This window comes from Desmodus rotundus, chromosome 9 (assembly GCF_022682495.2).
Source record: "Desmodus rotundus isolate HL8 chromosome 9, HLdesRot8A.1, whole genome shotgun sequence".
NCBI classification, from domain to species: Eukaryota; Metazoa; Chordata; class Mammalia; order Chiroptera; family Phyllostomidae; genus Desmodus; species Desmodus rotundus.
The window spans coordinates 42,744,763-42,757,017 of NC_071395.1; the positions used below are offsets into that span (position 1 = coordinate 42,744,763).

At 46.8% G+C, this 12,255-nt stretch overlaps 2 protein-coding genes and 2 pseudogenes across 3 annotated transcripts; 3 read left to right on the forward strand and 1 right to left on the reverse strand.

The window, feature by feature from the left end:
* The first annotated feature begins 40 nt into the window (after positions 1 to 40).
* Positions 41 to 2,305, forward strand: TIMM29 (translocase of inner mitochondrial membrane 29). Its single transcript, XM_053930702.2, has 2 exons — positions 41 to 181; positions 279 to 2,305. The coding sequence occupies exons 1-2, from the start codon at positions 88 to 90 to the stop codon at positions 971 to 973; spliced, it is 789 nt and encodes a 262-aa protein (XP_053786677.1). The 5' UTR covers positions 41 to 87; the 3' UTR covers positions 974 to 2,305.
* Positions 2,306 to 3,143: 838 nt separating this feature from the next.
* On the forward strand, positions 3,144 to 3,671 carry LOC112301535 (large ribosomal subunit protein uL15 pseudogene; annotated as a pseudogene). Its single transcript, XR_011650353.1, has one exon. The product of XR_011650353.1 is annotated as a large ribosomal subunit protein uL15 pseudogene (transcript).
* Positions 3,672 to 3,725: 54 nt separating this feature from the next.
* Positions 3,726 to 6,001, forward strand: LOC112301405 (large ribosomal subunit protein eL20 pseudogene; annotated as a pseudogene).
* A 5,758-nt stretch (positions 6,002 to 11,759) lies between these two features.
* LOC112301580 (large ribosomal subunit protein eL32-like) lies at positions 11,760 to 12,255 on the reverse strand. The gene has a single exon (XM_045192571.2). It carries the CDS (start codon positions 12,217 to 12,219, stop codon positions 11,812 to 11,814), a length of 408 nt encoding a protein of 135 aa, XP_045048506.2. The 5' UTR covers positions 12,220 to 12,255; the 3' UTR covers positions 11,760 to 11,811.

Sequence of the window (12,255 nt, forward strand, 5' to 3'; positions counted from 1 at the left end):
TGACGCTTGCGCAGATGAGACTCCCGGGCCTTTTACTTTGCATACCTGTCGTTTCTCTTCGGAAAAAGGACGTCAAGCCGGAAGGGAATGGCGGCAGCCGCTCTAAAAAGACTTTGGTCGCGAAGCCGCGGGGAGGCAGGGGACTCGGCAGCAGCGAAGCCAGGCGTGTGGGCGAGATTGGGTGAGTAGCGGCAGGGTGGGTGGCCGCGGCGGAGACAGAGCGCGGAGTGAGTGGCGGCAGCGGCTGGACGCCTGTCATCTCTCTTCCTTTCCCGTAGGTGCCTGGGCCCGCGCGCTGCTCCGGGACTACGCGGAAGCTTGCGGGGACGCGGCGGCGGCGGCGCGGGCCCGGCCCGGCCGTGCAGCAGTGTACTTGGGATTGCTGGGCGGTGCGGCGACGTGCTGCGCGCTGGCACCCAGCGAGCAGGCCTTTGAGGAGGCGTTGCTCGACGCGTCAGGGACCCTGCTGCTGCTGGCGCCCGCCACGCGAAACCACGAGTCGGAAGCATACGTGCAGCACCTCCTCTGGCTGCGGGGCCGCGGGCGCCTACGCCACGTGAATCTGGGCCTCTGGTCACTGGTGTACGAGGCTCCCTACGACGCCCAGGCCAGCCTTTACCAGGCCCGCTGCCGCTATCTGCAACCCCGTTGGGCTGAGTTCCCAGACCGGATCTTGGACGTGGGCTTCGTGGGCCGCTGGTGGGTGCTGGGGGCTCGGATGCGCGACTGCGACATAAACGACGATGAGTTTCTTCACCTGCCAGCACATTTGCGCGTGGTCGGGGCCCATCAGCTGCACTCGGAAGCCAATGAGCGCCTCTTTGATGAGAAATATCAGCCCGTCGTGCTCACCGACGATCAGGTGGATCAAGCGCTATGGGAGGAGCAGGTCTTGCAGAAGGAGAAAAAGGACAAGCTGGCCCTGAGCCAGGCCGAGTCTCTGATGGGGAGGGCCCCAGATGAAACCCAGTGAGGCCTGGATCCAGACCCAGCTCCTAGTCCTGGCAGACTGTTTGCCCGGGACTGTGCAATTGGTGTGAGTGAGCCTCAAGTGCAGAGTGACTGAAATAAATTATGTGCAGAGTGTTCTCGCTGGGCTTTCACAAAATTGGGGAGCCTTTGTCCCTCTCACATTTGTCCTAACGCTAAAGCTAATTCAGAGTCTTTTGGGTTCATAGGCCGGTGCTCAATCCACTAAGCCACACCAGCCAGGGCTTAATTCAGAGCCTTTTTGGTCTAGGAGTTGGGAAGAGCAGAAATGACAAGACCATATAATGTTAATCACTGCCAGCATTAGTAATGAGCTTTATACGTGAGTAAGCCTTTTTCATTGGGCCTCGTGGTCCCCCTTACTGAGGCATCATATCTGACAGGTGACTCCCAGGCTCTCCTAAAACCATTCAGATTTTTGGTTTAAATTTAAAGCTGCAATGTTTATACTCTAATTTTCATGAATAGCATTTTTGTTTTAATTTATTTTGAAATAATTACAGTACCAGAGTAAACTGGAAAAATAATACAGGACACCCTTTGTTCTCTGTGCCCAGCTTTCCCTACATGGTAACATTTTACAGAAGCAGTACCAAACTAGAGATGGACATTGGTATGACTTTGGGTTTTACAGAGAAACTTTTCGCAAAACAACCTGCTTTTACCATTTGTGTATTGATAGTGATGTTAAAGTGATTTGGAATGATAAAACATTTCTGACCTGGAAATCTGTATGGAATCATACATTCTAGTTATGTTATACTTCAGAAACCTTTAAAACACAGAATCCTATGGAAAGGAACATGGTAGCTGACAGCTAGGTTATGGTAATAATACTTTGAAAACTAAATGTACAGAGTGAGAGTAACTTTCTCACCCAGGTGGCCTGTGGCCAGTTACTAAAACCAGGAGATGAAACAGCCAGCTTTGTTGTGATTTTGTGTTCTTGTGCTTTGCTTCTCAGTTTTGGTACTTAGATCTTGTACTGGTACTATGGGTGCGCTGGACAAATGGCAATTTTTAAATCCTTGTTTTTGGGGCAAAGGGGCATCTTCTCAGCCTGCATTTCCATTTCCCTAAGAAAAAAGTGAGGGTCAAAAAGTTTTATTTTTTCCAAGATGGTGGCAGAGCCTCCCAAACTGTTGGCAAACTGTAACTACCAGCCCTGTCACTTAATTCTGAAACTCATAGCACCGTCTTTGATCCTAACAACATCCTGTCGGAAACCATTGAATACTGTTACCAGTAACCATAAATAAAACGAATACACAAATAAATGAATTCTAAAATGCAATGAAAATGATACTAAATTTTAATCATACAGGGTCCGGCACAAATAATGCCCCTTTTCCATTACAAAGTCAAAAGCATGTAGTTCTATAATATAATATCACATTCAAACACACCATATGACATTTTAGGTAAAATGTTCAAATTAAAACTAAATTATTACACCCTAATTATTACCCTACCAACCACACTCAAGCAGGCATCACTTCTGCCAGACCCCTGACTACTGTTACCTGCCAAAGGTTCTGGACCTAAATCCTGACGATTTTGTTCAAGAGAGAGAATCGCCAACTTCAGGGAAGGATTTAAGACACACTGGCATCCAAGTGAGATTTGCTCCTTACCATGGTCAGAAGTATTGAAAGAGGACTGCACATCTTCACTGAGTCAGTTACTAAGTGCCACTTCTGACTTCCTGCCAGGGTGTGTGTGTTCCATGCAGATGCCCTGTAGCTGTGAAGCTCAGCAGTGGTTGACGACAAACTACACATAAACAACTCAAAATGTACGTAGGAAACAAGGGGCTTGGTACAGGCTTGATGTTGGTGTGGCTTTGTCTTTGGTGGGAGGGTTGACCTTTCCCACAGGAGTAGTACCCTCTCTAGTAGCTCTGGCCTCCTGAGTTTGATGTAAGGCCTGTGGACTGGAGCTGTTAGACTGGACAAGGGACCAGGTGTTCATGTTCTGCATCTTGGGGCAAATACAGGCTCACACAGGACCAGTCCAGGTCTCCTTGTTCGCTGCTGAGCTCCCAACTCCGCATAATACTCAACCAAGTGTGAGCCCCAGCAAATGTTGAAACCCTTAGATGACACCTGAAACTTATATAATTTTATTAACCAGTGTCACCCTAGTAAATTCAATAAAAAATAATGACGCTTTTTGCGTCTCGGCCACCAAAATGCCATCCAGACTGAGGAAGACCCGGAAACTTAGGGGCCACGTGAGCCACGGCCATGGCCACATCGGCAAGCACAGGAAGCACCCGGGAGGCCGAGGTAATGCTGGTGGCTTGCATCATCACAGGATCAACTTCGACAAATATCACCCAGGGTACTTTGGGAAAGTTGGTATGAGGCACTACCACTTAAAGAGGAACCAGAGCTTCTGCCCCACTGTCAACCTGGATAAACTGTGGACCTTGGTCAGTGAGCAGACACGGGTAAACGCTGCCAAAAACAAGACGGGAGCTGCTCCCATCATTGATGTGGTGCAATCGGGCTACTACAAAGTTCTGGCGAAGGGAAAGCTCCCAAAGCAGCCTGTCATTGTGAAGGCCCAATTCTTCAGCAGAAGAGCTGAGGAGAAGATTAAGAGTGTTGGTGGGGCTTGTGTGCTGGTAGCTTGAAGCCACACAGAGGGGAATTCATTAAATGCTCACAAGTGCTTTTGCAAAAAAAAAAAAAAAAAAAAAAAAAGACGAGTTAGGTACTGTGCATGTCCACATGGCTGAGAACTGGTATGGCCTGGCTGGGGAGTGGGAAGGGGCCCAAGGCTGGCTCCCCATCCATTGGCAAGCCCAGGGAAGAGGACCTCGAGTCTCAACCCTGACGGATGCCAGAAGCAGCACAGTGGACACACAGTAGGACCTGGGAAAGAAGTGGGCTTTAAAGCAGGGTTTGAATCTCTGCTTTTACCCTAGCTTTGTGACTGACCTGGACTATAGCAATTAGGCAAGAAAAGAAAAAGAAAAACATCCAAAATGTAAAGGCATCCAAATCATAAAGTGTACAACTGTCACTGTAGTTACATGCCACTTAATGATGGTGATGCTTTCTGAGAAGTGCATTGTTAATGGATTCTGTCCTTGCACAAACATCACAGAGTGCCCTTACACAGACCTGGATGGTACAGCCTACTGCACACCTAGGCCATGTGGCAGAGCCTGTTTGCTCTTAGGTTACAAACATGTACAGCATGTTACGATACTGAATACTATAGACGATTGTAACAATAGTATTTGTGGTTCTAGACAGATCTAAACAGAAAAGGTATGGCAAAAATATGGTATAAAAGATAAAAATTGATACACCAATATAGGGCACTTACCATGAATGAAACAAAAACAAACAAACAAAAAATACCCTGAATAGCCAAAGTAATCTTGAAAGAACAAAGCTGGAGACATCACATGCCCTGATTTCAAACTATATTACAAGGCTACAGTAATCAAAACTATGATATTGGCATAAAAACGGACACTGGTCAGTGGGACAGAAGAGAGGCCAGAAATAGACCCACCCATATATGATCAATTAATTTTTGAAGAAGGAGCCAAGAATATACAATGGACAAAGGATAGTCAGTAAATGGTCTTGGGAAACTTAACAGCCATGTGCAAAAGAATGAAACTGCATCACTATCTTACATGATAGACAAAAGTCAAGTCAAAATGGATTAAAGACTTGAATCCAGAAAACTGGAAGGAAATAGTAAGCTCGACATCAGTCTTGGTGATGATATTTTGTATTTGACATCAAAAACAAAGAACAAAAGAAAAACAAGTGGGATTACATCAAAATAAAAAGCAAAAGAAACTGTTGACAAACCGGAAAAGCAACCTGATGAGTGAGAGAAAATGTTTGTGAATCATATCTCACAAGGGGTTAATACCCAAAATATATAAAGAACTCATACAATCAATGGCACCAAAAAGAAAAAAAAATCGAAAAATGGGTAGAGGATCTGAATAGACATTTTTCAAAAAAAGACATACAGGTGGCCAACAGGTACATGAAAATGAGCTGAACATCACTAATCATCAGGGAAATGCAACTCAAAACCACAATGAGATAGCAACTCATCAGAATGGCCAGTATCAAAAAGACAGGAAATAACAGAAGTAACACGTATTGGCGCACGGCTAGTGGGAATGTAAATGGGTGCAGCCACTACAGAAAACACTATGGAGTTTCCTTAAAGAAAATTGAAAACAGAACTACCATGTGATCCAGCAATTCCACTTCTGGATATTTATCTGAAGTAAACACTAACCTGAAAAGTTATCTGCACCCACGTGTCCACCGCAGCATAATTCATAATAACTGAGATATGGAACTACCCTAGATATCCATCGATAAATGAATGAAGAAAACGTGGTATGTACACGCAATGGAATATTCAGCCATAAAATGAAGGAAATCTTTTTGTGGGTGGCAGCCAAAGTGGAGAGAACACTGCGAAGGCCTCCGGCGTGCTGGGAGAGCGCAAGGGGTTGGGGCGCTGCCTGCCCACCCCCGAGTGCCAACACCGCCCCTCTACCACATGGCATCTTTGCACCTAACCACGTCGTTGCTAAGTGCAGCTTCTGGTACTTTGTGTCTCAACTAAAGAAAATGAAGGAATCTTCAGGGGAAATTGTCTTATGATGGCAGGCATTCGAAAAACACCCCCTTCAGGTGAAGAACTTTGGCTTTTGGCTGTGACTCCCGCAGTGGCACCCACCACATACACTGGGAGAACTGGGACCTGACTGCTGCTGGCACCGCCTCCCAGTGCTATGGAGACATGGGGCCCCGGCACTGTGCCGCACCCACTGAATCCAGAGGATGAAGGTGGAGGAGATCATGGCCGCGTGCCGCCAAAGGCAGTCAGGCAGTTCCAAGACTCCAAGATCAAGTTCCCACTGCCCCACCAGGTCCTTCGTCACCAGCACGAGCCATGCTTCACCACCAAGAGGCCCAACACCTTCTTTCAGATGCAGGGCCTCCCTGTCCCCTAGTCCATCCAAATAAACTTGGGGAAACCTCCTGGTGGGGGGAGGAAATCTTGCCATTTGCAACGACGTGGATGGACCTTGAAGTATTACAGTTAGTAAAATAAGTCTGACAGAGACAAGCCCCGTGTGATCTCTCCTACGTGGAATCTAAGAGAGAAAGAAAACGAGACAAGAGAACAGACGTGCTGCTGCCAGAGGGGGGCAGTGGGAGTAGGGGTGAAATGGGTGAAGGGAGTCAAAAGGTACAAAGTTCCAGTTATAAATGAGTCATAAGGATGTCGTGGACAGCTTGGTGACTATAGTTAGTAATATTGTATTAAATGTTAAAAAAAAGTAGGGTTTGAGTCTCAGTTTTCACACTAGCTTTGTGACTGACCTAGGACAGGGGAAGGGACCTCTCCAGGCCTAAAGTTCCGTATCTGTAAATGGGAATGGTTCTGCTCAGGACTGTTAGGCAAAAAAGAAAAGAAAAAGAAAAGAAACCACTCGAAAGTATTCACAGTCCATGGCATGACGGTGTGGGGAGCCGAAGGCTCTGAGTCCATGCCCAGCCCTGCCCTCTCAGCTCCAGACGGCCTTGCCTGCCCAGGGCCAGCCCCGTGGGGCGAGCTCAGTGAATGGAGGAACAATGCAGCCTGGTACTGGGTGTGGGCGTCTCTTGGAGCCAAAAGACTCTTGAATCTAAAATGAACATTTTCTCCGTTTGTCTTAAAATTTAGTCTCCATCAGCTTAATCAGTTTTCCAGGCAAGGCCCCATGTCCTCGGTGCCAACTGTTGTAACCAGAGAGGCCAGCAGAGGGCATCTGGGGTTCAGTTCAGGGAAGCCTGAGGGCTCCTCTGGCGGGGGAGCAGCAAGCCAGCTTGCTTTTGTTCTGAGAAGCAGCACAGGAGGCTGCGCAGTCGGCTCACGTTTCTGGTTACTGCTCTTCCGGTCGCTGGAGGCTGAAGTCAGGGCTGTAGGTATCTAGGGATTTCCATGTCTAGAACTTGCACCTACCTTGTTAGCAGAGGAAGCCATGCCCTACCACTGAGACTTCCTGTCTCCTTCCCTTAGGGCAGGGTGGGGCAGAGTCACCTGGTTGGCCCCAGGAGCTTGTCCAGTTCCCTAGTTTTCTGGAAGTTGAACTGAGCACTCAGCGTGTTAGACCCTGGACCAGGGTAAGGCAAGTGAGGTCCCTCAGGCACAGGCTTTAAGGAGACACTCCCTCTCAGGGTCCAGCAAGTGCAGGGGCAGTCCCAGAAATGGAGTGCCCCCTTAAATTCTAGGCCCAAAGCACCTCAAGCCTGCCTTAGTCCTGGCCTTGCATCAGGCCCTGCCATAATCACCCACGTGTGCCCAGTGGGCTTTTCCAGATTTGCTCAGCCCTGACACCGCAAGCCCTTCTCAAACTGATACTCACGCCACAAATGGGAGGGCACGCACCAGCGTCTGACTTTTTTAAAATTCTCCAACACCCGCCTCCATTTTGGACACATGACAGGTACAGCCACATCGTGGAGGTATTTGTGGGTTCGGTTCCAGACCACTGCAATAGAGCAAATATTTCAACTAAGCAGATCACAACCGTTTTGCAGGTGGAGGGCCTTGCTTTCAGTTTGGAAAAAACCCAGCATCCGCGAAGCACAACAGTGATGTGCAACAAAACCAGACGCACCTGTACTGACTCGGAAGGCAGTTGAGAGAGGCAAGGCGGAGCCAGCAGAACTGTGAGGTTTGGGAATAGCTAACAACATTTTAAAACTCTTTTGTATGAAAACTTCTAAACACACAAGTACATCTGAACCCCTATACACACATCACCCAATCTGACAGTTAAGATTTTGCCACATTTGCATCAGCTGATTTTTCTTTGCTGAAGTATTTTAAAGCCAATCCCAGACCTCACGTCAACTCACCGCTATAATTTCAGCATGTATTTACATAGTGACTACGAGATTGTTACACTTAACAAAATTCACAATAATGCCTTGGTTTCATCTGATCCCAGCCCATGATCACATCTCCCTGATAGTCTTAAAATGTCTTTTTACATTTTGGTTTGTTTGACTCTAGATCCTAACGAAGTCCACACATGATATTTGGTTGTTGTGTCTTTTTTTTTTAATATATTTATTTGTTATGCTATTACAATTGTCCCATTTCCCCCCACCTCACTCCACTCCATCCTGCCCACCCCCTCCCTCCCACATTCCCCCCCTGTAGTTCATGTCCATGGGTCATACTTATAAGTTCTTTGGCTTCTACATTTCCTACACTATTCTTACCCTCCCCCTGTCTATTTTCCACCTATCATCTATGCTACTTATTCTCTGTACCTTTCCCCCCCTCTCCCCCTCCCACTCCCCTATTGACAGCCCTCCATGTGATCTCCATCTCTATGGTTCTGTTCCTGTTCTAGTTGTTTGCCTAGTTTGCTCTTGTTTTTGTTTTAGGTGTGGTCGTTAATAACTGTGAGTTTGCTGTCATTTTTACTGTTCATATTTTTTATCTTCTTTTTCTTAGGTAAGTCCCTTTAACATTTCATATAATAAGGGCTTGGTGATGATGAACTCCTTTAACTTGACCTTACCTGAGAAGCACTTTATCTTCCCTTCCATTCTAAATGAAAGCTTTGCTAGATAGAGCAATCTTAGATGTAGGTCCTTGCCTTTCATGACTTGGAATACTTCTTGCCAGCCCCTTCTTGCCTGTAAGATCTCTTTGGAGAAATCAGCTGACAGTCTTATGGGAAGACCTTTGTAGGTAACTGTCTCCTTTTCTCTTGCTGCTTCTAAGATTCTCTCCTTATCTTTAATCTTGGGTAATGTAATGATGATGTGCCTTGGTGTGTTCCTCCTTGGGTCCAGCTTCTTTGGGACTCTCTGAGCTTCCTGGACTTCCTGGAAGTCTATTTCCTTTGCCAGACTGGGGAAGTTCTCCTTCATTATTTGTTCAAATAAGTTTTCAATTTTTTCTTCTTCCTCTTCTCCTTCTGGCACCCCTATAATTTGGATGTTGGAACGTTTCAAGATGTCCTGGAGGTTCCTAAGCCTCTCCTCATTTTTCCAAATTCTTGTTTCTTCACTCTTTTCTGGTTGGATGTTTCTTTCTTCCTTCTGGTCCATACCATTGATCTGAGTCCCAGTTTCCTTCGCATCACTATTGGTTCCCTGTACATTTTCCTTTGTTTCTCTTAGCATAGGCTTCATTTTTCATCTGGTTTTCGAACAGATTCAACCAATTCTGTGAGCGTCTTGATAACCAGTGTTTTGAACTGTGCATCTGATAGGTTGGCTATCTCTTCCTCGCTTAGTTGTATTTTTTCTGGAGCTTTGAAGTGTTCTGTCATTTGGGCCTTTTTTTTTTTTTTTGTCTTGGTGCATCTGTCACTTAAAGGGGCGGAGCCTTAGGTGTTCCCCGGGGTGGGGTAAGGCTGGTTGCTGCGCTGTGCCACTGTACGTGGGGGAGGGGCCGAGAGGGAGCAATGGCACCCGCTCCACTCTCCACCGGACCTCAATCTTTCACTCCTCTGCCCACAATCAAACGGGGCCCCTCTGGTGATGGTTCCCGAGTGGGTGGGCTTGTGCGCACTCTAGGCCCCTGTGGGTCTCTCCAACAACCTCTCCTGTGAGGCTGGGAGTCTCTCCTGCTGCCGCCCCAACCCCCACAGGCGCTTTCGATCAGAGGTTTGAGGCTTCCTTTCCCCACGCTGGAGCCCGCGGTTACGTGGTCTGCTTCGCTCCCTGCCGGTCGTCCTGGTTTATCTGTGCATGAATGTGGGGCCGCAGGGTCTGCTAGTGGTCAGACTGCCTGCCTCGTTGGTCCCACACTCCACCAGTCTCGGTCCCAACACGGCAATGCTAGTCCTCTCTGCCCCAGCTGCCCGTCTGGTTGTTGTGTCTTTTAAGTCCTTTGTAATCTAGAGAAGTACCCTCCCCACCTCCCACCTTTGACCTATTGCGGAAATGGGCTCAGACATCTTGAGAAGTATTCCACATACTGGATTTGTCATCTTGTGTCATTGAACTTGTTCCCTTATCCTCCATAGCTCCTGTAAATCAACTCTCAACTCAGAATGCATGCTGGGTACGTCTCATCTGACTGCATGGCACAGGTGGTGTACTTTTTACAAATTGAAAGCAAGACCCTCTACCAGGAAAAAGATGATGACTTACTTTATTGTGACACTTGCTTTACTGGTGGTCTACAACCAAACCTGAAACATCTCCAAGGTCTGCCTGCATCTAGGCACTAATCTAGGCCACTGAGGTCAATGTCATGGGGTGGGTCCCCATCAACCAGTTTTTAAATCTCTCCATGTGTTGCCAACAAAGAACTATGTCTGAGAACCACTGCTGAAGAGGTTTGATTGGAATCCTGTTCTATTATCCAGCTTGTTCCTCCCGCGGGGTGCTGCCTCTTACTGATGCACCACATCAGAGGCACACCCTGTGTGGTTGTCCCACTGTCTAAGACTGTCCCTCTGGTTAGGTTTCCCGTCAGCCTTTCTTCTAACGATGTTATCATTAAAAAAAAAAAAAATTTAGTCCTGGCTGGTGTAGCTCAGTGGACTGAGCACTGGCCTGTGAACCAAAGGATTGCCGGTTTGATTCCCAGTTGGCACATCCCTGGGTTGGGGGCCAGGTCCCCAGCAGGGGGGATGTGCGAGAGGCAACTACCCATTGATGTTTCTCTCCCTCTCTTTCTCCTTCCCTTCCCCTGTCTCTAAAAATAAATAAAATCTTTTAAAAAATAAACAAAAAGATTTTATTTATTTTTAGAGAGGGGGAAGGGAGGGAGAAGGAGAAGGAGAGAAACATCAACATGAGAGGGAAACATCGATCAGTTGCCTCTGTCACGTGCCCTGACTGGGAATCGAACCGGCGACCTTTAGGTTTGCAGGATGACACCCAATTGATTGAGGCACACCAGCCATGGCTAAATTTATCAAGATTTTATCTTCTAGTTTTAGCGCCATAGTTAGAAAAGTTTATAAAGGGATTTTCCCAAAGTTTCTTCAAATAATTGTATGATTTCCCATTCTCCTCCTCTGAGCTTTTTTAAAAAATTGTGTTAAAAATACACATAAAACTCATCATCTTAATCATTTTTAAGTGTCCAGTTCAGTAGCATTAAGCGATTCACTTAATGTTGTAGAATAGTCCCTACCAACTGTCTCTCCAGAACTCTTTTCATCTGCAAAACTGGAACTGTGTCCCCATCTAACACTCACTCCCCCTCTCCCTCCCCCTTCCCCCCCCAATCTACTTCCTGCCTCTGTGGATCTGACTGCCCTAGGGACCTCACATAAGTGGTTCCCTACAGGTCAGTTGTCCTCAATAAAGCTGGGTTTTTTCCTAGACTTCAGTTTTAAGTTTACAGGAAGAAAAATGAGCACATAAGTACAGAATGTCCCTATAGACTCCTGCCCCCCACCCCTTGGTTTCCCTATTGTTAATATCTTAGTGCAGTGAGGGGACATTTATTACAATTGACAAACTACTATCGATACATGAATATTACCTAAATTTCACAGTTCACGTAGGGTTCACTTTCTGCGGAGGGTGGGTTTGGCCAATTGTAGAAATGACATGTATCCACCGTTATGGTGCTATACAGAACAATTTTACTGCCCTAAAAATCCTGTGCTCTGTCTATTCATCCTTCCTCACCCTCAGCTCCTGGCAACCATGGGTCTTATTGTCTCCATAGCTTTGCCTTTTCCAGAATGTCTCATAGTTTCAATCATACAGTGTGTAGCCTTTTCTTTTTTCTTTTTTTGGCAGAATTTTAAGGTTTTATTAACACAAATACAATGTGCACACAATCTGTCTATTTGTTTTCTTCACTGCGCAGCCTGGCATTGGGATCGGTGACTCTGATGGCCAGCTGGGCTGCTCTTTCCACAGTGGCTCTGCGGTTCTTTGAGGAGACGTTGTGCGCAATCTCGGCAAAGTAAGATTTGTTGCACATCAGCAGCACTTCAAGCTCCTTGACACTGCGGACCAGGAACTTTCGAAAACCACTGTGCAGCATGTGCTTTGTTTTCTTGTTGCTCCCATGACCAATGTTGGGCATCAAGATCTGGCCCTTGAATCTTCTGCACACCCTATTGTCAATACCTCTGGGTTTCCGCCTTTTCCGCTTAATTTTGACATAATGGTCTGACTGGTGCCGAATGAACTTCTTGGTCCTCTTTTTGACAATCTTGGGTTTCACGAGGGGTCTGAGAGCTGCCATGGTGCCGAGTAAGAGATGGCTGCCACCTCCGTAGGC

Bases quoted from the DNA above. Each gene is read 5' to 3' on its own strand.
- TIMM29 (XM_053930702.2), top strand. From the start codon at position 88: ATGGCGGCAGCCGCTCTAAAAAGACTTTGGTCGCGAAGCCGCGGGGAG. The intron at 182-278 runs GTGAGTAGCGGC...CCTTTCCCGTAG, and splicing joins AGGCGTGTGGGCGAGATTGG to GTGCCTGGGCCCGCGCGCTG.
- LOC112301580 (XM_045192571.2), bottom strand. From the start codon at position 12,219: ATGGCAGCTCTCAGACCCCTCGTGAAACCCAAGATTGTCAAAAAGAGG.